General features: G+C 38.4%; 1 protein-coding gene across 1 annotated transcript; it reads right to left on the reverse strand.

The window, feature by feature from the left end:
* Positions 1-72: 72 nt before the first annotated feature.
* On the reverse strand, positions 73-18,685 carry FOXN1 (forkhead box N1). The gene is made up of 8 exons (XM_050322052.1): positions 18,566-18,685; positions 16,170-16,673; positions 14,426-14,536; positions 9,619-9,746; positions 8,736-8,832; positions 3,994-4,201; positions 2,783-3,310; positions 73-1,076 (listed from the first exon to the last, which is right to left on the reverse strand). Exons 1-8 carry the CDS (start codon positions 18,683-18,685, stop codon positions 814-816), a joined length of 1,959 nt encoding a protein of 652 aa, XP_050178009.1. The 3' UTR covers positions 73-813.
* Between the last annotated feature and the right edge of the window lie 3,975 nt (positions 18,686-22,660).

Below are 22,660 nucleotides of genomic sequence, written 5' to 3' on the forward strand. Positions count from 1 at the left end.
TCTCTTTTTTTATTAGCATTTTCAAAAATCTTCATTTAATGGTTGAATAATTCATGTTACTGTTCAGCTTATAGGGCAAAAGACAGAAGAATGGATAGGAATAATTTCCAGCCAAGTAAAAATTCTACTAAATAGTTTTTTTCTTTTTTATTAAAAAAGCAGAATTTAAAATTTCTTTTTAAATACAGTAAAACTTAGATATTTTTCATTGAAGTATATTTGTTGCTTTGGTTTAGTCTGTCAGCAGCTTGTCCTCTATCTTCTAATACTTGCAGAATTTTCAGTTCACATTCTTACTTACCAAAACCCAGAACTGCTTTCAAGGGGACTATAACTGTTTTAACATGTAGATTTTTTATTTTGAGTGGTCTGTGGTGGATGATATTGCTGTCATTGGCTCCAAGAAATAAGTTAGATTGTTGTGTGCTGTGAGTTCTGTGTTCATTTGCAAGCAGCTTTCATTAAAGAAAAAAAGAAAAGGAAAAATAAAAAGTCAATAATTTGTTTTCCTCTTAGAGTCGTTTGTTTCTGGAAGATGCAGAAGATGAGTGGCTTGATAAAATGGTGTTGACAAGTTCAGCTGTTAACAATATTATCTTTAAATAGTATTTTACATTTTTTTTTTTAGTGTCTGTCTGTAGAAAATTATTATAGTAAAGCTACATATCCTGCAGGAGAGTTCTGGAAAAAAGGTTATTCTTATTCCCATGGACACCATCTCAGCTGACATCAATCAGATAGGGAAGTGTGTGATGGTTAGGACTGGATTTTGACAAAATAATAATAATAATAATAATTAGATTGGCATGTGGTTCACATTAGTGCTATAGGTTTGGATCCAGGATTACTTAGGTAGGCAGGAGACACTGTATCCAACTCCATAAAGGCAGAGTACAGGGTAGTGAGCTGGAGGTCGGGTACATTTCCATGTGGAGTTCCGTTTGGGATGGGGACGTTGCTGCTGTTCTCCAGCTGGCAGTGAGAGGGGAAACACTGGGAAGACACTGGGGATGATGAAATGAGGACAAGGGGATCCACAGCAAGGCTGTCGTCTTTTAGCTCCTCCCAAAGATTCCCTACAACAGAACAAAACACCTTGATTAATGGATTGATTCATATTTCTTCATAATATATCCTATAAATTTCTCTATAGTCAATTTTTTAAGCATTGTGTTACAGGAGAAGTTGATAATTAAACAGTTGTGTGTGCTTTAAACCTTTGTAGGTGCTCTTAAACTTTTGGGACTGAGGAAGAAAAAAGATTGTTTAGGTGGTTTTTATTTGTCTGTCTGTGTAATAAATTTAAATTTGGGAGAAAACAGCATGCACCTAAGAAAATTATTTCTCTTGATAATTTGCAATATTCTGTTAAAAATGTATATTCATGAAGAATAACTTATATTAAAAAAAAAACCACATTAATTTTGGACCAGGAAAGTGCCTCTCATCTCTATGACAAAAGGAAGATATGGGATCATACTTAGCCCTTTTGGTAGAAGTAGTGTGCAGACCTTGTCTTAAGTTTTAGGGTCTCTGATTAGAGATTTGATCATTTTATAAAGAAAGATATTAAAAAGCATAGATAAGGTTAAACAATTTAAGATAAAGGGCTAGGCCAGAGGGAAGGTGGAGTGGTACCATGCTGATGAAGCACAGAGAATATTCACACTACCAGAGCATGTGCTTCAGATTAATTGAATAAAATGGAAAGAGGTCCCAGGAAACAGTGGGATGTGGTGTCAATCTCCATAAAACAATCTGGGCATGGCAGGACTGGGAAATATTTGTGACAGTGGAATGAATGGCAGTGGCATTTGCTGAGTCATGTAGATTATTAAAACTGCATTTTTTTTGCCCTGTCTTTTAGGTTGATTTATGTAACCACTTTTTGTTTGTGCAGGAAGGAAATTCTGGCATGTTATTTGGTGCAATGGGAACTTTATAATTTGGAACCCACAGGATTTATATAAATGTGTATATATAAATGTATATATATTTATTATAAATTTACATATATATTTACATACCTATTCACACACATATATGTATATATATATATATATGTGTATATATATGTATATATATATAAATACATGGTGGTTTTTTTCTTGGTTTTGCATGAAAAGCTGTGTTCTTAATGTTCAAAATCCCATCCAGCCAAGATGATTCAATGATTTAATATTTTAAAAATTACTGTCAGCATTACATGATTAAGTGTATGAGAACACACCTCAGGAAATATAATTGTCCAGGGCACAAATCATATGATGCCTCAGGAAGGGGGAAATAACATTTGTTGGAGCAAAAATGTGGAAAGGGTTTGAATAAATATTGACGAAAGGAAGTTAACCTGCTAATTTGATGAACATTATTTGTCTTATTTCCCTTCAGATGACAATTCTCTTGTAAGAATTGCACTAAATAGTTGTGCTTGAGTCCTTTCTAGTGGAATATACATCTGAATTTAAAAATACATTCTAAATACCGTATTGCAATACTTAATATTGGCAATTGTAGCCAAGAGGAAGCAGGAGTGTTTTTGAAACCCTGCATGTAAATAGGTGGCTTTCTTGGGAAACTTTTTAAAGATTTAATGCAATATTGCATGTTGTGTATGTAATGTAACCTAGTTAAGGTGTTTTTTGTAGCAGTGGCAAGAAGAAGTAGTTAAAAAAGAAGGTCACAAAAGGTTGGTAGGTGATGGGTTGGGATGTGATGGGAGGTGATGGGATGGGATGTAATAAGCCTGAGTCTACAAGATAAAAATACCTTAGATACCAACCTTGGAGATCAAAATCAGTCAGGGATGGATTAAGAGCATCGATGTCATTGCTGAGGTCTCCCTCCGGCATGAGCGTGTCCTGCACTGTCCTGGCTGTGGAATGCTCCGGCAGCATCTTCATCCCACAGTTCGGGGGGGTCTGCGCCGGCAGCGGGGAGTCCTGAGTGATGCTGGGCTGAGTTCGGAGCTCGCTTTGAGCCTCCCCAGAAGGAAACAGGCTCTGAGGGTCCGGTGTCTGTTGCATCAGTGCATTCGGGATTTGGGGGAAGCCCTGTGGGGATGTGTAGCACGGAGGCTGCTGCCCCCCCAGTAAATTGGGCAAAGTGTTCTTGGAATGCAGAACTCCCGAGGCGTGGATGCTGTGTAATGGCTGTGGGATCCCGGAGGAGAGGGAGGGCTCGCATAAGGAATGGGATTGGGCTGCCATCTGCCTGGAAAGGGAGGCACCTGCAACGCCCGTCGGGCTGCAGGACATGAGGGAAGATCTCAGCTTCTCGCTTTTGTCGCCTATCAGGGTGTCAAGTTCCTCTGGAAAACAAGAAACAAGTCCATAACTGACTTATCCCTAACAGAGCCTTGATCCTCATAGCTTGCAGGAGGAGTGTTATTCAGGATGGCAAACAAAAGCATTAGCTCACATATATGATAAGAACTCCAAAAGGCTGAAATGTTTTCTTAAATTATCATTGCCAAGTAAGTATATAATAAATTCCATTTTTGTGTTTAAAGGTTGGATACTTATAAATTAATTTCAGCTTTTCTATAGTACTTATTTCAGTGTTTTTATCACAGAATGTATTAGAATTTTATCACAGAATGTATTAGAATCACGGAATGGTTTGAGTTGGAAGTGAACTTAAAGATCATCTCATTTCAGCCTTAGCAGGGACACCTTCCACTAGACCAAGTTGCTCCAAGCCCCATCCAACCTTTTATCTTAAAGTTTAGTGAGATGTCAAGAGAGAATATTTTCTTGGTGAAGCTTCTTTGCTTATTTGGAAACACCTACAAAACTAGGTCTTGTTTAATTCTGCTTTCTAATTTTTGGTTTGGTTTGGTTTTTTTTTGTTTGTTTTGCTGGTCATCTTATAACCAGGAAAAAAATCCTTAAATGCTTTCCTAAGTCTCGTATTAATTCTCTTACACAGCTTGGTGCCTGTTACAAAGAAAAGTTCTGGGCAGAACTGTTTGAGAACTAACACATTACTGACCTGGCTTTGCCATACTCTTCCTTACAGCAACTGGGTCTTTCCTCTTCCATTTCTGTAGCTCCTCCTGCATCTTATCAATCTTGGCTGGGTTCAGAGCCCACAAACAGCCTTTCCGAGAGGAATTGCCTGACTTGTTTTCAACTTTCTCAAAGCATTTGTTCAAAGATAAGTTGTGGCGCACGGAATTCTTCCAGCCATCTGGAGCTGTCTGGAGAAACAAATCCAGTGTAAGAATGGAACTTCAAGGACAAAAGAAAAAAAAAAAAGAAAGTAAATATGTGTATCTCTGTTTTGACTGGTGAGGTTGTAAGAAATGCTGTTTAGTTTGTACCTTCTGCCATGAGAAACTTGTACGTTAGAAGGAAGCCACAAAAATGTTACAGTCATGTCGTGTGGGAAGAGAGGGATCAGATAAAACAGTAACTGATCTTCTAAGCAAAAAGGTTGTCAGAGGCCTGCTGGATTTTTAAGAGTGAATTTGAAAATCACAGGAATTAGGTGTCTAAAGAATTATATTCTAGAGCTGTGAGCTAACAGGAGTTCTATCGGAATCTATTTTGGAACACCAAGCAATATTTCAAACACTTAATTAAAGCACTACGTGCTACCTGGACTCGAATTCAATGTCCAGGCAGACTTCAAAAGAATTTATCATGCTCCTGTAGGTGTAACTTTGTGTACTGGCCAATTACATAACCAAATGGTTTAATCACAAGCCCTACAGATGAGATACAGGTTTCCACATCTGATCACTGCATCTCTGTGCTTTGCATTTATTTTTAACTCAGTAGTAGCAACTGGAAGGTTCTTTAAACTGAATCATTAAAATTATTACTTTCTTGTTTCCAAAAAACCCCTCATCTCTGTGTCATAATAATTTAAAGAAATTAAACAACTCTCTGAAAGGTGGGTGAAGTTGTCTCTGTCTACTGATTCATATTCATGGATGCAAAATATTTGTCATCATAACTGTTTATATCAACAAGAGAATTATTGAACAAAGAGCACAAGAAATAAATATGGGTTTCTGTAGCCTTTTCTGAAATGTTAAAAATGAAAATTCCCCTTTTATGTGCATTAAATTTTCTTTGCATTCTTATGGTTTATTAGTAGGGATCCACCTTGCATAGAAAGTCAGATTTTGGATAGTTTGATAGTTTCTTTCATTGTTGCCTAGTACAAGAAACTACCTCTAAAACTATCCTTTATAAATGGAGTTGTGTCCATTTTTGCTTTCACATGACACGCTGTGAACTTTTGAACATACTTTGATAGAAATTCTTTTACCAGAATTTTATTTTCTTATCTACTTTTATCAGGAATGTAAAGTCTGTTCTTTTGTAGCTTTTAAAGAACTATCATGTGATTTAAGGTGTTCAAAGCCTTATTGAAGGGCTGAGGGTCAAATTTAATATTGTTTTCTTCATTAAAAAAAAAAAGAGATGTGGAATTAAATATGTGTTATTTACTAAAAGAGAAACTATTCTCTTTTCATAGCAGCATAGTTTCTACCCTTTTGGCCCACCTGATGTCAGCATTTCACTATTCTGTCTCAGAGGTGAGACAACATAAATCGTATTAAAAGAAAACAAAACCAAAAAACAAACTCAAAGCTTTAAAAACCCTTCCTGCCACAGGGTCATACCAAACATGATGAATCAGTTTTTCTCCCTTGCAGACCATACTCAAGTTGCTTTCTGCCAATTCCAAAACTGAATAGAACTGTTCCTCCCAGGTAAGTTGTGTGTTTAGCTACTGAATAAGCTGTCCTGAAAGAATATTCATGTTTCTTGCCCTGCACACGAGGCTACACACACCTCTGTCTGTATCTAGACGGGATAATTAGTGTTTCTGCAAAGATGGGAGCGGCGTGGGTTTCTCAGAGGTTTTCAGAACATGTGGGGGTGTAAACTGTGAGACAGTTTTAGAAACGTAAGAGCAAAAAGCACACGGATTGATTTTTTTGGAGGCTGCTGCCAGGAGCCCAACAGGTTCTTGCATTAAACTTGGCATTGCTGAGCTGAGAAAAATGCTCGTTTATCCAGGCAAGGCTTGAAGGAACACTCTGTGTTTGTGCTACAACTCTGACACTGGTTTTTTAAGTGAATGTGACTGTTAATAAGTGAGCTTTGGTGACTGAAGTTGCTCTTGTGTAGTTGGAATCTCCTTGCTATGGCTTGGTTTTGATGTTGCTGCATTTCAGCATAGTGTGGATGAAGCTTTAAAATCATAAAATCATAGAATCACAGAATCATTAGAGTTGGAAAAGCCCCCTGAGATCATTGAGTCCTGCCATTAACCCAGCACTGCCAAGGCTACCACTAACCCAGGTCCCCAAGTGCCACATCTACAGTGCTTGAATACTTGCTGCTGTAAGTCCCATCAGAGCACAGACCTTTCTGGCCTCTTGGACCAACTGGCACTAATTCCAATTATCAAGATTAAAACTTTCTGTTAGACCCACTAATCACTACAAAGAAAAAAAAAAGAGAAGGATGACAGGTAAGAAATATTTTTGTCCAGCCCCACTGATCCTGACCAGCTCTTGATGTTTAAAGAGTTCAGTGATCTTGCAAAACCCTTTCTCTTTAAATCTAGGTCTCAAGAGAAGGGAGAGGTACATCAAAGGGTAATTCAACTTTAGCTGTGTAGATGTTTTTTTTAGGACGTAGGAGTTGGATTGCTCTGTTTCAACTAGAAATGAAATTGTTGCATCATAGAAACTAAATTTGCTGCGGCAGCGAATACAAGTTAATTTGGCTTGTATCACCTCATGTCTCCCAGCAAGATTCTGTGTACACTTGCACTCTCTTTCTCTCCAACTTCAATTGCTTCCATCCCTGTTGTATCCTGCTAGTTAGAGAGTGCTGGTAGCAACAACAAAGTGTTCTTTGCTGGTTTTTGTATTATTTTATCTTGCTGAAGACTCTCCAAAAAAAAAAAAAAAAAGGATGATAGAGCATATTATTTTTTGCCATATATTAATAATTCTGTGGGCTGCTGTAAAGGCCAGAGGTAGACAGGGCTTAATGCCTGTAAGTGTAATATTTGATTTCTTATTCTCCCTTGGTCATTTTAAGGATGTTACAGTCAAATACTTTTGACTGTATTTGTGAGTAAAATGCAAAAATAAAGCTGTCACAAAATAGTGAATGTTCCTTTTGTACCCCCTGTACCAAGTAGTACCCCCTGCACTATTCTTTCCCTGTAATCCATGCGACAACAGCAACCTCATTCTCATCTACTTTAAAATGAATTAAGAAAAAAGACATGAACCTCTGAAAAACCATGAAGGACCAGGATGGTGACACCAGGCAGAGCCACAGTCCTGAGTCTGAGGGATTCTGTCCATGTTGGTAGCAGCAGCAGCAGCAGCATTTTGCTTGAAGCTGCTGATTAATTTTTATAATCAATTATGTTGTAAGACAACGGAGAATTAATTTCAGTTTGGTCTGATGAATAAACGTGAACATGCCTGTAAAAATTTATTAATAATATTCCCATCTCTCTGCTGGAAACTCTTGCTGTTTTTCTGTGGATTCCATTGGGATTGAGTGCTTCTGATTTCTGATGCTAGATGTCTTTATTTTTTCTCCCTTCTTTTGCTTGTAACAAATGATGGAGTAGTTAGGGATTCTTTTGTGAGGATATCTGGGAAAGGAGAAGTATGATGGATCCTGACAGTTCTTCCTCTATCATAACGTGTATTTTTCTCTGATTACTGACAGATTCAACCTTATTATTTTTTTTTTTTGTGCACACAATTTATCCTCAGTTAGTGCCCAAAACCATTGCAAAATTGTATCAGAACATTTACTTTTAGCTATTCTCAGTGTTCTTATTATAAGTGTTTGAATTGCCTTGGTTTAGCTGTTTCAAATTTGGTTGAATTGCTGCAGGGCTATTTGCAAGAGGAAACAGGACAGACTCACTTGCTTTATTTTCATTTTTGGGCCTTGCTAACAGCTGAGGTCACCTGCTTTGGACTTCAATGAGATGGTTTTGAAGAATCAGCAGAAATAAAGCTCCATGCAGATCAGCAGGTGATGATTCCACTACAGCTCTTTTAAAAATCTCAACTAATCCTGCTGCTCTTGGATCCTTTGCTGACTTAGCACTTTCCACTCGCATTCCAAGTGCAAGGAACCATTCCCTTATAGCATGGATTTAAACTTCAATAGTGCTGCTGCAAACCATACACCCTTCCCTTCACCAACGTCATGGTGTAATTATGAGCTTAGAACCATTTATCATATATTAGACTTTTCTTGGTACAGGGCATGCAAGTGATGCTGTTGCCCAAGACGGATATCCCAGCTCCAGAATGCAGTGAGATAACCTGGAACCTCTGCTTCCACACCAGTCTGGAGGTGCTACTGATGGCATAGGAAGCTACAAGACCAGTTCTGCCAGTATTTGAGATCTGAGAGGAAGGAGTGAATGTGTTTTTAAAATTATTCACTCTTTTTATGAGTTGTTAGTGAGGAATGGCCACTGTTTTACACCCAGAAGCACAGCTGGAACAGTTCTTAATATCTTTTTGAGTTAAATATTAACACATTTCTTCCTGCATGTAAAATGATGGGTAGTTTTTGATCATGAATGTATATAGTGTGTCATTGATTTGATCTTAATCTCCTAAGAAATTATTCCTTTTCATAGCTGGAATCCTGTACCTTGTTCCCTCTGCTGAAAGGTAAGCTTAGAAGGAGAGTTGTAGACCCCATCCCAGTGGAACTCACCTTAAAATAAGGAAAGTGTTCTGTCATGAAATTGTAAATCTCACTGACTGGCAAACTCCCTGTCTTGCTGTTTTTGAGAGCCATGAAGATCAGGATGCTTTAGAGAGAGAAAAAAGCATTTTAGCCTCTTCTGCTTGACTCCTCAGAACCAAAAATAGACTATTTTCCAAATAATGTGTGGTTACTGTGACTTTCACTGCCATAGCACAAGTACAGTGATGCTTAAAATTTCCACTCATTTGTTTATAATAATCTCCTTGCACTGTGTAACTTGTACAGGTAATTCTCAAAGCTCATATAGGAGTTCTAACCTGGGTTTCAAGTAAAGTCATTTAGAAAGCGAAATCAAGAGCTTCAAATCCTGCTGGTGGGTATTTATCTAAGGTGGTGTCTGAAAGCTTAGACTGGTGAAGGTCACAAAGAGTATCAAACTGACAGTGGCAGAGGGGTAATTAAAATTTAATTGTCTGATCTACTTTGTTAGATTATTTGGGGGCCAAAGCTGTGTGGTGAGTGACATATCTGGTATGTTTTCTAGGCATTTCTTGCCTTAGTAACTGGAAAAAAATAGTTTTAATACAGGTACTGGGAAGGGCAACTAAGTGGGATCAGTCTTGTGCTGATGACATTTGTGAAATTTTGTATTAAAGAAGCATTTAGGTGTTTTTTTAATGGGGGTGATCAAGACAGTACTTTGCAACATTCAATTTCTCTGTGCCTTGGCCCCAGAGCCTGGAACATCTTGATTTGTATGAACAGGACAGAACACACCAGGAACAAGACAAATAAGAGCAAGCATGTTATTGCAAACGATGCTGGAACCAGGCCATGGGTAAACAGTGCATTTCCTGTAACATCAGGGCTTGGAAAAATATTGTATTACCTGTAGGAGTAGATGGGCTTGGGAAACAGAGGCTGCTGGGATTCTTGACTGCTCTGAGGAGCGATTCTTTGGTAAGGGTAGTGTGAAGAAGCAATGTAAGTCACAGGGTAGCTGCCTCCTGAGGGATACTGATGGGATAAGAGAGATGTTATTTGGCTTAGCAACAAGCTCCCAAAAATATTTCCTAATAGCAGTATTAAACTATAGGATGTATCTATATTAAACTATAGGATATATCTGAGGATACTGTGTGTGGGGAAAAAAAAGTACTTTCTTCTTTATTGCCCCTTATACTGCTGAGTTCTTGTAAACAATGTGAGGAACTGTACCCTATTAATTGTCTCCAGATAACTCTTAATTTTATAGACCCAAAGCATGTCTCCTTTCAACCATCTCTTTTGAAGTTGAAGTATCTCAGCCTGCTCAGCCTCCCCCGAACATGCAGACAAGTTAATTAATGGTGTAGTCTTATTTGCATAAAAAACCCCCAAAACCACCAGAATAAAATACTTCAAACAATGTGCACCATAGAAAAATAGGCCCATCAAGTAAAGCTGCTAAAAATATGGGAAGGAACATTGAAGTTTTGACTGAGCCTTGTTTGATTTTGTGTGCTATTTTGTTGTTGTTTTGTTTTTTAGGCGGAGAGGCAAGTTAAAAATCTGAAGTGTATAATATCTAATCCCTAGGGAATAGCACCCCAAAATCTCTGTTAAAATTGCTGTTATTATGCAAGGCAGGGATAAACCTGGCAAACAACAACCAAAACTTCAGTGGATGCATCAGAATATACATGAAATGAATGTATTATTATGGAATAAGTTACTAAGACCATTCCAGGGGTCAGGAGAGCAGCATATGAGACATTTTTGAGGTGGTTTCATATTGCCTGTCTCATGCTGAAAGCTGTTGGGCTACTCCCTGTCTGTTCCCTCTCAGTTAATGCCAAGGAACAGGCATCTTCAAGAGACCAGGAGTTTGTGTTATTCATCACCACCTCAAGTGACTCTTCCCCTCCCCTTCCCTACCCCCCCCCCCTCCATTTGCTTCATCAGAAAGCCAAAAAGAATATCCAGGACCCCTACAATCAGGCATTATTTATGCCACCCTCACCTCTCCCTGGGACTAGCAGCAGAAACTACTGAGATGCTGACCTATCTCTTAAGGAGATCTCTAAGCTTGTCCACCTCCCAGGACACACTAAAGAGATGGGATAGAAATATGCCAAAAAGTAGGTGAGAGAGTGGGAATATTCCACATAGATAACCTGGATTGCACCACAGTTTCTGTAAACTTGCTCTCAATTTTTTATCATACCAGTTGGTCTCTTTGTTTTCCAAATATTCCATATTTTTCTTTTCCAAATTACAGCTTAAATCTGCTGGCAAGAGACTTTCAAGAACAAAGGAACACTACCCTGCTCAGGCAAGATAGCATCAGTTGGCTCTCTGGGAGGCAAAAGCTCCTGCTGAACTCAGAGCTCCCTGTGAGGGGAATTTCTGCCTCTTACAGATGAACCTTTCCAGATGCCAGCATGAGGGCATGGCCAAAATTAGGACTCATGTCACATGCTATTAAAAAATCTGCCTGCGTGCCTTCCCTGGTGCTCAAAGGTTGCTGGGCCCTGTTCTGGTGTTTTACTGCTCAGCTCCAGCAGTTCTGTGTCATGAGGTTTGTGTGGTTCCTCTGAAAAATTATAATGTAGCTCTTGAGACTTGTTGGGAAAAATCCCTCGTTAATTAGTTTATACATCTCCTTAGTTTCTTATTGTAATCCCTTTTTTTGGATCAAAAAAAAAAAGCTTCATTTACTCTTGGTCTTTGTCCCCTTAAAACACGTTTGAGGGGTTATCATGTGCTTGCAAAACATTCATAGTTTGTTTATTTATTTATTCTGAATTTTTAATAATTTATTTAAGTTTCTCTGTAATTTTATTCTCATTGCTAGCATTTTATTGCCTGTTTGCTTTTATCTTTCTAACACTGAACTGCCTGAAATGGAATGTGGAAAACCAGACTGAATATACTCAGTTGCTTGCATGGTGAAAGACATTAAATGTACATAATTAATTAATATTTTTGAACTAAATATTAGGCAAAAATAGAGTCTCCAGAGCATCTGTAAACTAATTTCCATGTGCAGTTCTGTGCTTCCTGCTTTGTGCGTTGGGTGTAGATTTCTCACCAGAGTAGAAAACTGGGCAATTCCTACAGTAATTCTGATTTTATTGGTTTTGGTGGCTCTTTGAAAGGAAAGAACACTAAGATGGGACTGGTTTTGATGTCATCATGAAAGGCAAGACCTGGGTGTTTTAAGGATTATTTCTGTTTTATTGGTTTCATTAGTCCTTTCTGAGGGAGCAGAGGCTGGGGAATGGTCTGGAATGACAGGCTGGAGCGGGTTTTACTGGCATGAAAGGTGTCCGTGTTTTATGGTGGGTGGGTGAGTGACTCCACTCAGTGTCTGCTACTTCATTCGGGTCAATAATAAGTAATTCTTCTCGTGACTCATCACTTGTGTTGTGTCCAGCAAAGGGGAAGGTGAGGCCGTTTTATCATTTGGACAAAATTAATGAAGGGGTTGATCTCTCTCATCCCTCTAATGAAAACTGAGGCGTAGTTTGAACATCCTTCACTTCAGGCTAAAGGGCCCGTTCTCTGGAGTGTAACTTCCACAGTGATTTAACTTGCACTGCTCCATTCCAATTTAAAATGTAAAGCATTCATCATGGAGCTGCTTCATGCAGATGTTATTCCACTCCTTCTCAGTCTTGTATCCCACGTTCTTTCATTTTCCAGTATCTGATTGTGGCACAGGGACAGCAATTCTACCCGTTGGGACTTTGGCTGCTTATACTTGTTGGTTTGTTTGGTTTGTTTGTTTGTTTGTTTTTCTCCCCTGAGTACTAGAACGCATTGCCAGACTTTTACTACAGTAACATTCAGAAGCACAAGTATTGGAAAGTCTAACAGAAACCTGCTGCACGTAAGGGATCTGTCACGGTGCCAGCTTGCAGGTGGATGGAAGACTTTCCTCTTAGTGCCTGTTGTATCTTGCCTGGCAGCTCCCAGGAGGTGCATTTCAGCTTTAATTTTGGAGGTTTTTTGAATGTGGTTAGTGCCAGTGTATAGTAATAGCACAGGTATCACATCAGAGGGGACAGGGGAAGGGTGCCTGCTTCAGAATGAATAAAGAAATCAAAAATATTCAATGAACTCACAGGCTGAGTGGAGTTTCTGCTAAAGCAGCACACAGAAATGGCATTTATACGGTGAGTGAGATGTAGGGTGCTGTGGCATATCCACAATGTCTATCCTGCAATCCCAGTGGGGAATAGTTTATATTTGCAACAAGGCCATTTTTTTTTGGCAAGTTAATCTTTCATCTGGGACCGCTTTCTTCTAAAATAACAATAATCAAATCAATGGATTTGTAAGTTAGGATGGCAGTGTAAAATCACCTTTCCTTTTGCTCTATTTTAATTTTATTATTACCTTTTATCACTTCTATTGAGTTTTGGGCTAACAAGAAAAAAAAGCACAAGTAAATTAATTACAGTAATGTCAATAAGAATTTACAGATAGTTGCCTTTCTGCCACTAGATTGGGAAAAATAAGATTCAGTAAATTCTGGCTAGAGGAGTGTCAGTGTGGTAGGTAAAAGAAAAAGGCCAGGAGTGATGACTGTTTCAATGACTCAGACGTGTAACACCATACGAATTAACAACCCTAATGAAATATCACAGTAACCTGGGTTTTGTTTTCTTTGCCCAGTTTAAATCACTGCTCTGAGCAAGTTGAATGAGATGGTAGAGCTGATGCCACGATATCTGTCATCAGTCACTGGGATCAAAGGAGATGTAGCTCAAGTGTGAGCTTTTATCCTAAAATATTTTATATATATGAATTTCCTGTATGTTCTAATGGTTGGGTGTTTTGGAGTTGTGCAGTTTTTGTATAGAGATTTCTACCTATAAATCTGAAAAATCCTTTGTACCTTACTTTCATCTCACATTTTGGGCTTTTTTTTGCTTCTTTTAAATAGGGTGTTTCAAGCATATTTTTATCTTGAAATAAACACTACTGAAAAAATTACTGATAATTTTATAAGTTTCAGATAATTGAACATAAAAGAGGAAAGATTCAAAGCATTAAACACCACCACCATTTATATCTAAAGGAAATTATTTTTAGTGTTAATAATATAGTTACATACAGAAGAACAACCTTAATATTGCACATTCTCCTGCATCATCAGCATTACTGTCAATTATGCTTCAGCTGAATAATCTTTCACTGGGGATGATGTAAGAGGCAAAAGATTGTGAAAGAGACGTGTGTGCCATCAAGCACAAGGGGAGTGGACATCATTTTGCTGTTCAAATTTTACTTTAAAGTGTTTTCCTATGTTTGATCTGAATTTTAAGTGGACAGTCACATATATTTAGTTTTTTATTCTGAAGTTAAAGCACAGTTAATTCCCTGGGATCCCGAAATGCCAACAATTATGTGAATAATTTATCAGGCTTCAAAACCAGTTTTCTTGAGCATAATGGTGAAAATATAAATATGGAGTACTGAGATTGTTTATACATTCTTTTTCTTCTTCTTCTGAATGACCATTTTAAAATGCATTTAGCTGTGGTTCTTTTAAGATCTTATTCTCATGAATGTATATATATAAAATGGCCCTGAAAACCCACAAATTTAAAGGTATTGTTTAATCTTTTTTTTATGTTAATACCTAAACCATTGTACCATTAGAGTGCTTAGAAATCCAGGGATTTTGGTGCACATATTACACTGACCTGATGGAAAGGGTGTGAGGGGCAATACATCTGCTGCACTTGAGGCTGGTAGCAGTACAAACCAGGCTGCCCTTCCAGCGGGGATGTCCTAAGCTTCATGTCTGAATCCTGCTGGAAAATATTTAAGGAATGAGTTATTAGAGAAAACATCTTAATTTAAAATAGAATAATTCTGTTAGTCACCGTTCGTATTTGCCTTCATTATATTTGCATTTTTGGACTTAATTCTGTCACAGTAAGTGTTACGTAGAAGTTATTTTATATTCTAATGGTACAAAACAAGAGGTGCCCCACCCCTGGAAGTGTTCAAGGCCATGTTGGATGGGGTTTGGAGCAGCCTAGTCTAGTGGAAGTTGTCTGTGCCCAGGGCTGGGCACAAGAACCTAGTAGCACTTACCCTTCTGCTTTAAAGAAAGACCATAATAGTCAGTTTTTATGGTATTTTGTCTAATAAATATTAATAAGTGTATACATTTTTTTAGTATGTCTGCTAAATATTTTTATGTTTAGTATTCTTATGGTATATTAGTAGGAGCACATGTTAGACTTGATTTGGTATCCTGACTCCAAGCAAATGCCACATCCAGTATTAGTAAATACCTGTGTTATTTTGGTGACCATCAGATAAAGATTTCCAGAATTATCAACTTGCCAGAAGTGTGGAAGTGATTTAGGAGTTTGATATCTGTTGCTGACAGAACCATGGGAGACACTGACAAACAGCCACTCTGCTCCTGAGTAGTACTTGTAAAGGGCTCCTGCAGTGCCACCCTTACGTTTTGCACATCTTGCAGTCCAGGGATTTGGGAAGACAATGGGAATTTTTTTTTTTTTTTCATCAACTGCTCACAGGTTTTGCATTAAACTCCTCTGACCTAGATGAGTGTTTATCCAGGAAATAAGAGATTTACATCAATTTCCTCCTTAACCTGAATGGCTTCAATCCCCAGGTATGTTCCCTGACAACATCTCTCCATTCCCTGGTCTTAATCCAATTAAGAATTTTTTTCTTTAACCCTTTTTTATTTTGGGAGCACTCGAATTCTTCATCTCGTAGCCCTTTAGAACCAGCTTAGGGCCCTCTCCTGGCAGGTGGAGTCATTGTTTTTGGCTGCATTAGGTGATGAAGATACACTTTACACCTTGGATCACAACAGAGTTACTGTGGAGATACTGGAGAGTAATTTAATTTCCTTTTCAGGGATCTCTGCTGCCCTAAATAGACTCTTCTTTCTATCTAGTATTGGAATTAGGTAACTTAGCACTTCACATACCATAAATAGGTCTGATATTTAAATTTTGGTGGTACTGATATCGCAGAGTTTCTCCTCTATTTGCATCAGGAAAAGTGTAGGTCTGCTGAGGAATTGTAACAAGTCTGATATACATCCTCATGCTTGAAAAATACTGTTTTGGGAACTTGTGTATCTTGAAAATACTAATTGATGACAACTACTGTTGTCAGGAAGAATTTGGATATTTAGGATTCATGTGTCATGTCTAATGGAAAATCATTTGACCTTGCACATCTTTCTGAGGATTGTTTTCCAATTGGGAAAGGCCTTAAATTAGAGACTTGGACAAATGAATATGGATATGTCTAAATGTGTTTCTCCTGAACTCTAGCCTACAACTTGACAGGAGACTAAATGTCCATGTAGTAATGTTGAGATAAGACAATAATTTGAAAAGTATATTTTTGCCACTGGAAACAGGAAAAAGAGCTATAAAAAAAAATACTAACCATGACTTGTGAGCTGTGATCCTGACCCGTGGTGTTGTACTGGAGGCTGTTACACCACGGTTGCTCCGTGGAGATGTCCGGGATGTGCGTGGGAAATGACTCTGACTCGTCGGGACCTGTAGATCCTGATAGACCCTCAAAACCATCGATGCTTCTATGATTTTTGAAGGGTGAAGCTTCTGGTGGGAGGGCTTGATGTGCTTCCTGAAAAACATCTTCGCTGATCTGCCTCTTGTAAGGGTGGAAGGGGTTCCTGGTGCTCTTGAGGAACCGGTCGTAGTTTCCTACAGTATTTTCCTCATAACTGCACCTCCTGAATTTCTCAGTACTGAAAGATGCCTTGAATTTGTTCTTGCCACAGTGAATTTCTTGGTTTGTAGGGTACCTCCCATGAATTTGATCCTGGGCTGGGGAAGCAGGGCTGGGGCTGTGAGAAGACTCTGAGCTCTTTCTTTCTGTCCTGACGTCTGACTCATATGGTTGGCAGCTGTAGCTGAGATTATCCTGTAATGATATATTGGCATTTATTTATTTAGGATTCATATGAACAAATTTTTATTATTTTAATAATTTACTTTATATATATTTATATAAAATATAAATATTTAAATTAAATGAAGAATACATCACTGATAAGTATAATATTATTAGTTCTAGTCACCTTCAGGCAGAGAAACCCTAAAAGATCTAAAGGATTTTCTGATTGCTTGGTATCCAGAACTGTTCAACAATTAATTAAGAAAAGTAAGGTCAGGTTGGATTGAGCTTTGAGCAGCCTGGTCTGGTGGATCACATCCCAGCCCATGGCAGGGGGTTGGATAATCTTTAAGGTCTTTTCCAACCCCAACCATTCTGTGATTTTATCAGAAAACTGAACTATCCTTAAAAAACAGGGTGTCTTAGGTAACCATTGACTGGTTGGTCTGACAATTCCAGAGAAAAATGATGTATGATCAAGTGATGAAAGATCAAATGACAGGAATGTGATAAGTGCAAGTCTTGTTGTATGCAAGTTTAGTCAAATAAGCTTGATCTCATACTCTGATGGTGTTACACGCTGCCAGATATGTTGGTGGTTACCTCACTTCCCTTCATTAAGGTGGCCACACTCATTCTGAGAGACAAATAGGCTCTGGGCAGACGTTTTAACCTTCTGCCTGTCTCATCTCCTCCCCTCCCTTTTTGCACTTTAGCAAAAAGAAAATAACAGCTCCTGAAGTGCTCTTTAATCTAAAGGAGAAAGGCTTAACAAGGACTGGTGTCTGGATCCTGACACTGAAAATATGCATATTTGCCCTGACACCAAGGATGAGTAACTACTTGGACGCCTTTGAGAAGACGTGCGTCAGTCAAGAGCAGGTTGTTGTGCTCAGGGAAGGGGGAAATGGAATGTTCTGAGTTACACAAAAAGTCAGACCAGACTACTGAGTGCTCCCTTTGCTCCTTCCCCCTCCAAATCCGAGTTGGCTTTACAGGGTTTTAGGAGAACAGCTTAAGGAATATATGCCTTTATGGAACAACCAGCTTTCGAGAAGTCCCACAGGGAAGTCAGCATAAATCCAGTGCTTTCTGCAGTGGAACATGGCACAGCTTTTCCAGTCATTTACATGTGTGTTAAAGCCATTAATGTTTTGTTCTGTCATGGATCCCTGCAGAAAGCAAATCTGGCCTCATGGCACTTTTAGCTTCTCACATGAACACAAACTTAGTTTAGTTTATAACTTCTTAATTCTTTCTTCCTTGCTCTCCTCTACAGTCCTAATACACGTGTTTATGGTATCTTTTCTTAGATTAGAATTAAAAAATTCCTCCTTATATTTAGTTCCATTAAGCTGTATGAATGACAGGGCTGTCAATTCTCCGCTTGGAATTTTCATAATAAAAGGATGACAATGGATATTTTGCTGTTGTCTGATGAAAAACAGTACTCTCAACTGTACTTTTGTTATGAAACATGATGAATATACAGGCAACAGGAGAGAGATAATTTTATTCCAAAAGAGTCACAAGGAATTGTGAAGTCCTTGAAGTCATCCTTTACAGGCGGGGAGGAGACAAAAAGGCTCTGATGTCTCTTTGTCTGCCTTTTATTTATTTACATTAGAAACAGAATGAGAATTAACTTTCAATGTAGCATTTTTCCAGGATTAGAAGTTGGATGGATAGATTCTCTGTTTTGTTTTTAAAAAAATATGGGCTTTAAGCAATTGAATAAGAAATTTAGCACAGGAGCTTAAGATAAGCTCAGGAGGATAACTCAGGTTTTTACTCTTCAAGAATAAAACTTTCAATGTTTGTTTTGTTACCAGTAGGTTTGGTGAGATTTAGTACAGCAATAGCTGAATATTGTATTTGAACTTTGAAGAAAGAGAACAGGCCTGGGCCAGCTTACTCACACTTTGCTGAACTGGGGATATTGAATCCCCCTGTGTCTTCATGAAGTCTTGTTGATCCCTTTCCAGAGTGTCCGAAGATGAAAATTTAATATTGGATTGATCTTGGAGTAGCGAAACCATCACCAAATCCACGCCAGACACAAACCCTGTTATGACAAAATCAAATTACAGTAAATATTTTTTAAAACTCAAAGTGTAAAGCAAACTACCCTGCTGGGTGCTGATGACTAGACAGGGTTAGAAATGCAGCTGGACAATAACCCATTCTAAGAAATTCCTTATATAGCAGAATTTTTTTGTTAGCTCTTAAAGAAATGTTCTGTAGATAGAATGACAGTGAAGATGTGCTATGGAGTTACTGTGGATTCACCACACAATTTTTATAAAAATGAGTGACTGCTTTGTTTTATGTAGGAACAGAATTTAATGCAAATGTACTGTTTTGGAGTTAAGACAAGTTTAGAAATATCACTTTGAGAGATTGTGGTATAAACACACCCCAGTTGCTTTCAGAGGCACTATACAAAAAAAAGAATCTTTTTCTATCACTAGTCAGACTGATGGTTACAATGCACTTATATTTTCACTTTTTCTCTTTTATTAGTCCCAGTTCCTTCAGTCTTTCCACTCTATTTTGCAAGATTAAATGTATCTGAGATATATAAATTACTTCATCATTCCACACCTATTTTTATTAGTTAGATCTCCTCTCAAGTTCCCAATCTTTGATCTTTGGATATATGGGACATATCTGATGGTGTTCTTTGGATTAAGAGGAATAAATTTAATTTTCTAATACTTTGTTTTCTACTTTTCTACTGACTTTTTCTCCCAGTCCTTGTTCACTGTAGCCATACAGTAAAACTTGTAGAAAGGTAGAACTTGCATCCTCTTTCTTATATTGTGAACATAACACTACACCAAGTGTGTGCCTGCTTAAAGGTGTTTGTGCTCATAGTTTGAGTTTCAGGTGTACAAGTTGAAAGAAACCCCACTTTAATTCAACAATTAATCTGCCAGGTCTTTGCCACGTGTTGAAATAGCTGTTAGGTAAATAACTGAGGGGTTTATTAGGTTTGGTTAACAAAGATATATCACCTAAAAATGTGGAAACCCTCTTTTGCTTTTATAGTTCAAAGAGAAATCTGTATTTATGATGAGTAAGACTGCACTGCCCAGGGGGATAAAAGCACAATGGGGCTTGGAAATCAAGCATGAGACCTATATTGTGTATCAGGAAAAAATGATGTTAGATAAAGTTCAGAAGTGTCTCAGGCACTGACTCTTCTCCCAGTGGCTTAACTGGAGGCTGATAAGGAGATATTTTTCTCATCTTGAAAGAAGCAGGTGGGAAAACTGACAAGTAGGAAATATATGTGTGTGTCTGTTTGTAATTGTGAGCAATCCACACTGTCTGCCCTCTTAGTGCTGGTTTCCCACTTATTTTCAGGGTGTACAAAGCTGTGCCTGACCTCTCTTTTATAATGCAATTTTTCAGCCCAGCTGCCTAATTTGTGGTCTTAAGAATCAGAATTTTATTAGAAGATTTTGCACAGGTAGCATTCTTGCCTGGTGGCTTCTGCACTGAGAGAGACACTTGACAAATGATCACAAACGAAGAAAAAGGAGGAGTTTGTTTCTGAGAAAAACAGATTCATGACAATAAAAAATATCTAAGTCAGAAAGCTCTGATTGCAGAGTACAATAATGCCTGCAACTTTTCTGTTCTCATTATGTTTACCAGTAGGATCTGGGAGGGAATTGGTGTCCCCGCCCATGGCAGGGGGTTGGAATGAGATGATCTTCAGGGCTCCTTCCAACACAAACTGTTTTGTGATTCTCTGAAAAAGCTGCATTATCTGAAGGGGTAATTCAACAGGTCAGAAAGGTCTGGGTCTGCTCACTGAAGGCAACCAGTCTTCCTTTCTCAAAGCAAAGAGAGTATGTCATGATTATTTGGACAGCCAGTACAAAAGGTCCAGGAAAACCAAATTATTCTTGTCTGTCCCCTCGAAGACCTCTCCCAGGTTCTGTTGATGAATTGCATTTTGGTGCCTCATGGAGGCTGGTAGGACTTTGTTGAGAATCCATTTCAGAGGATCTCCCATATGGGGATAAATCCCAAGGCTACAGTCAAAGTGCTGCTTTGAGTTTTCACATTAGGATTGGCACCAGTAGCTCGGTAGTAATGCATCTCTAGGTTATCCTTTTCCTGGAAATGGCATGCTGTGGATGTGTCGAGTTGTGAGAGAAAAACCTCTGGCCAGGTACTTCTGACTTTCATTTTTACTTGGCCTTCAAACTTCTCATTTAAAAAGCCATTGGCAACTTCACTCTCACTGATGTGTCTCAAAGAAGGCTACAAACATAGATCAGTACAAACTGTCAAATCAACATCCTGAATAATTTTTGCTGTTACTGTTCTTTAAATCTCCCCTTTTTTGTGTTTTGCTTTAAAAATATACCCTAGAGACACTTTATTTTGTAGAAAGAATACATGACAAAAGAAACCCCATACCCAACCAACTCCAAAACAATTTACATTCTTAATATAGATTTTAGCAAAGAGAAATCAAACCACTTACTGACAAGCCTTCTTTAAGAGAAGAAATTATGGTCACAGGAGGCTGCCAATAATTCAGGATTACAATAAATCATTTACAATAAACTGTTCCTGGGAGACAGGGCTTAAGGAAGTTGTGGGTTGCCTGGATGTAGGACGTGTTAAAGAAAACAATGACGCTTTGATTTGGAAAGAGGTATCTGATTATCCCAGATGTAGCTGGAACCATTTCATGTCATTTTGACTGTTGTAAATGTTGCATGACAATCCAAGGCTCCTATGATGAGATAACTATCTCTTAAATAAGAAAATAGTGAGAAACTGTAACCTCAGCTGAGTGTTTGGGTAAGCAAGGCAGCAGCAGCTGATCTATTAGCTCTGCATGACTGAGTCCCGTGGCAGCAGTCCATGGTTTAAACAATTCCTGGTTTTGTGTCTCTTGGAGGGCGTTTTGCTGGTGATACACTTCACCAGAGCTCGGCATTGAGCCGCCTGAGCAACCCGAACTGCGCTGAACTCTGTGTGTTACTGTCAATGCCCTCTCCATCCCTCGGGGCTGAGATCGGTTTTCTTGAGAGGAAGGTGTGTTTGGATGTTCCCCAATTCGTAATTCATTCCCCAGGCACTGCCTAAAGCAGCTCCCTGAGCCCTGCTTGACACTGCCTTGTGTGATCTGCTCACTCCTCTGCCCCCTCCCCAAAACACTAAATCATCTTTTTCCTTTCCAGATCACACTGATGTTTTCAAACGCAAGGAAGAAATAACTATCTGGGATTTTTTTTCCCCTGAGACTTTTTTTTTTTTTTTTTTTTTTGAGAAAGGAGTCAATCCATGAGGTTTCAGAATTCCATTTTTCAGTGAATAGTTAAAAAACCTGTCATATGTCAGTCAATTACGTCATGTTCCAAATATTGTAGAGGTGCCCAAAATGTTGTGACTAACACTTGTCATCTGTACAAGAATACCTCTACTCATCATTATTTTTGGGAAATGTTCAGAAGAAAAGGAATTTATTAATGAGAATCAGATTTTTTGTTACGTTTTTCAATGAATTCAAGGCTTTTCTAAGGTTACTCCTGCCAGACTAACATGGAAGGTTTTGCTGGCTCATGGTTGGTGATGGCTATTGTTGCATTGTTGATCTCCAACATCCTTGTCCCCAAGGCTTGCCCTATTTTTGGGAGGCATTTTCAAGAGCAGGGTTTTAATCTGCACATCCCAGCACTAAACTCTGGTTTAGCCACATGAATTTCTTACTGCTTCCTTGCTTCTCTTTACAGGATGTATTGGACCTTGATTACAGGATACTTGAGTAACTTTACAGATCTTCTATGGATTGTAATCTCTTCTAAATTTAAATCTGCTAGTGAGTTTGTTTGATTCAGCTATGTTATTTTTGCTTTCTTATTCTAGGGATCTGAGCTCAGTTCTCTCACACAGAGAGTTACTGCCCATATTTCATTACCTCTTGAAATAACTTTTGCATATTTAGTGGAAAATAAGATTAATTCATCAGGGTCATGATAATATCA

Source organism: Myiozetetes cayanensis, unplaced genomic scaffold (genome assembly GCF_022539395.1).
Source record: "Myiozetetes cayanensis isolate MyiCay16 unplaced genomic scaffold, myiCay2020 scf27, whole genome shotgun sequence".
Classification (NCBI taxonomy): domain Eukaryota; kingdom Metazoa; phylum Chordata; class Aves; order Passeriformes; family Tyrannidae; genus Myiozetetes; species Myiozetetes cayanensis.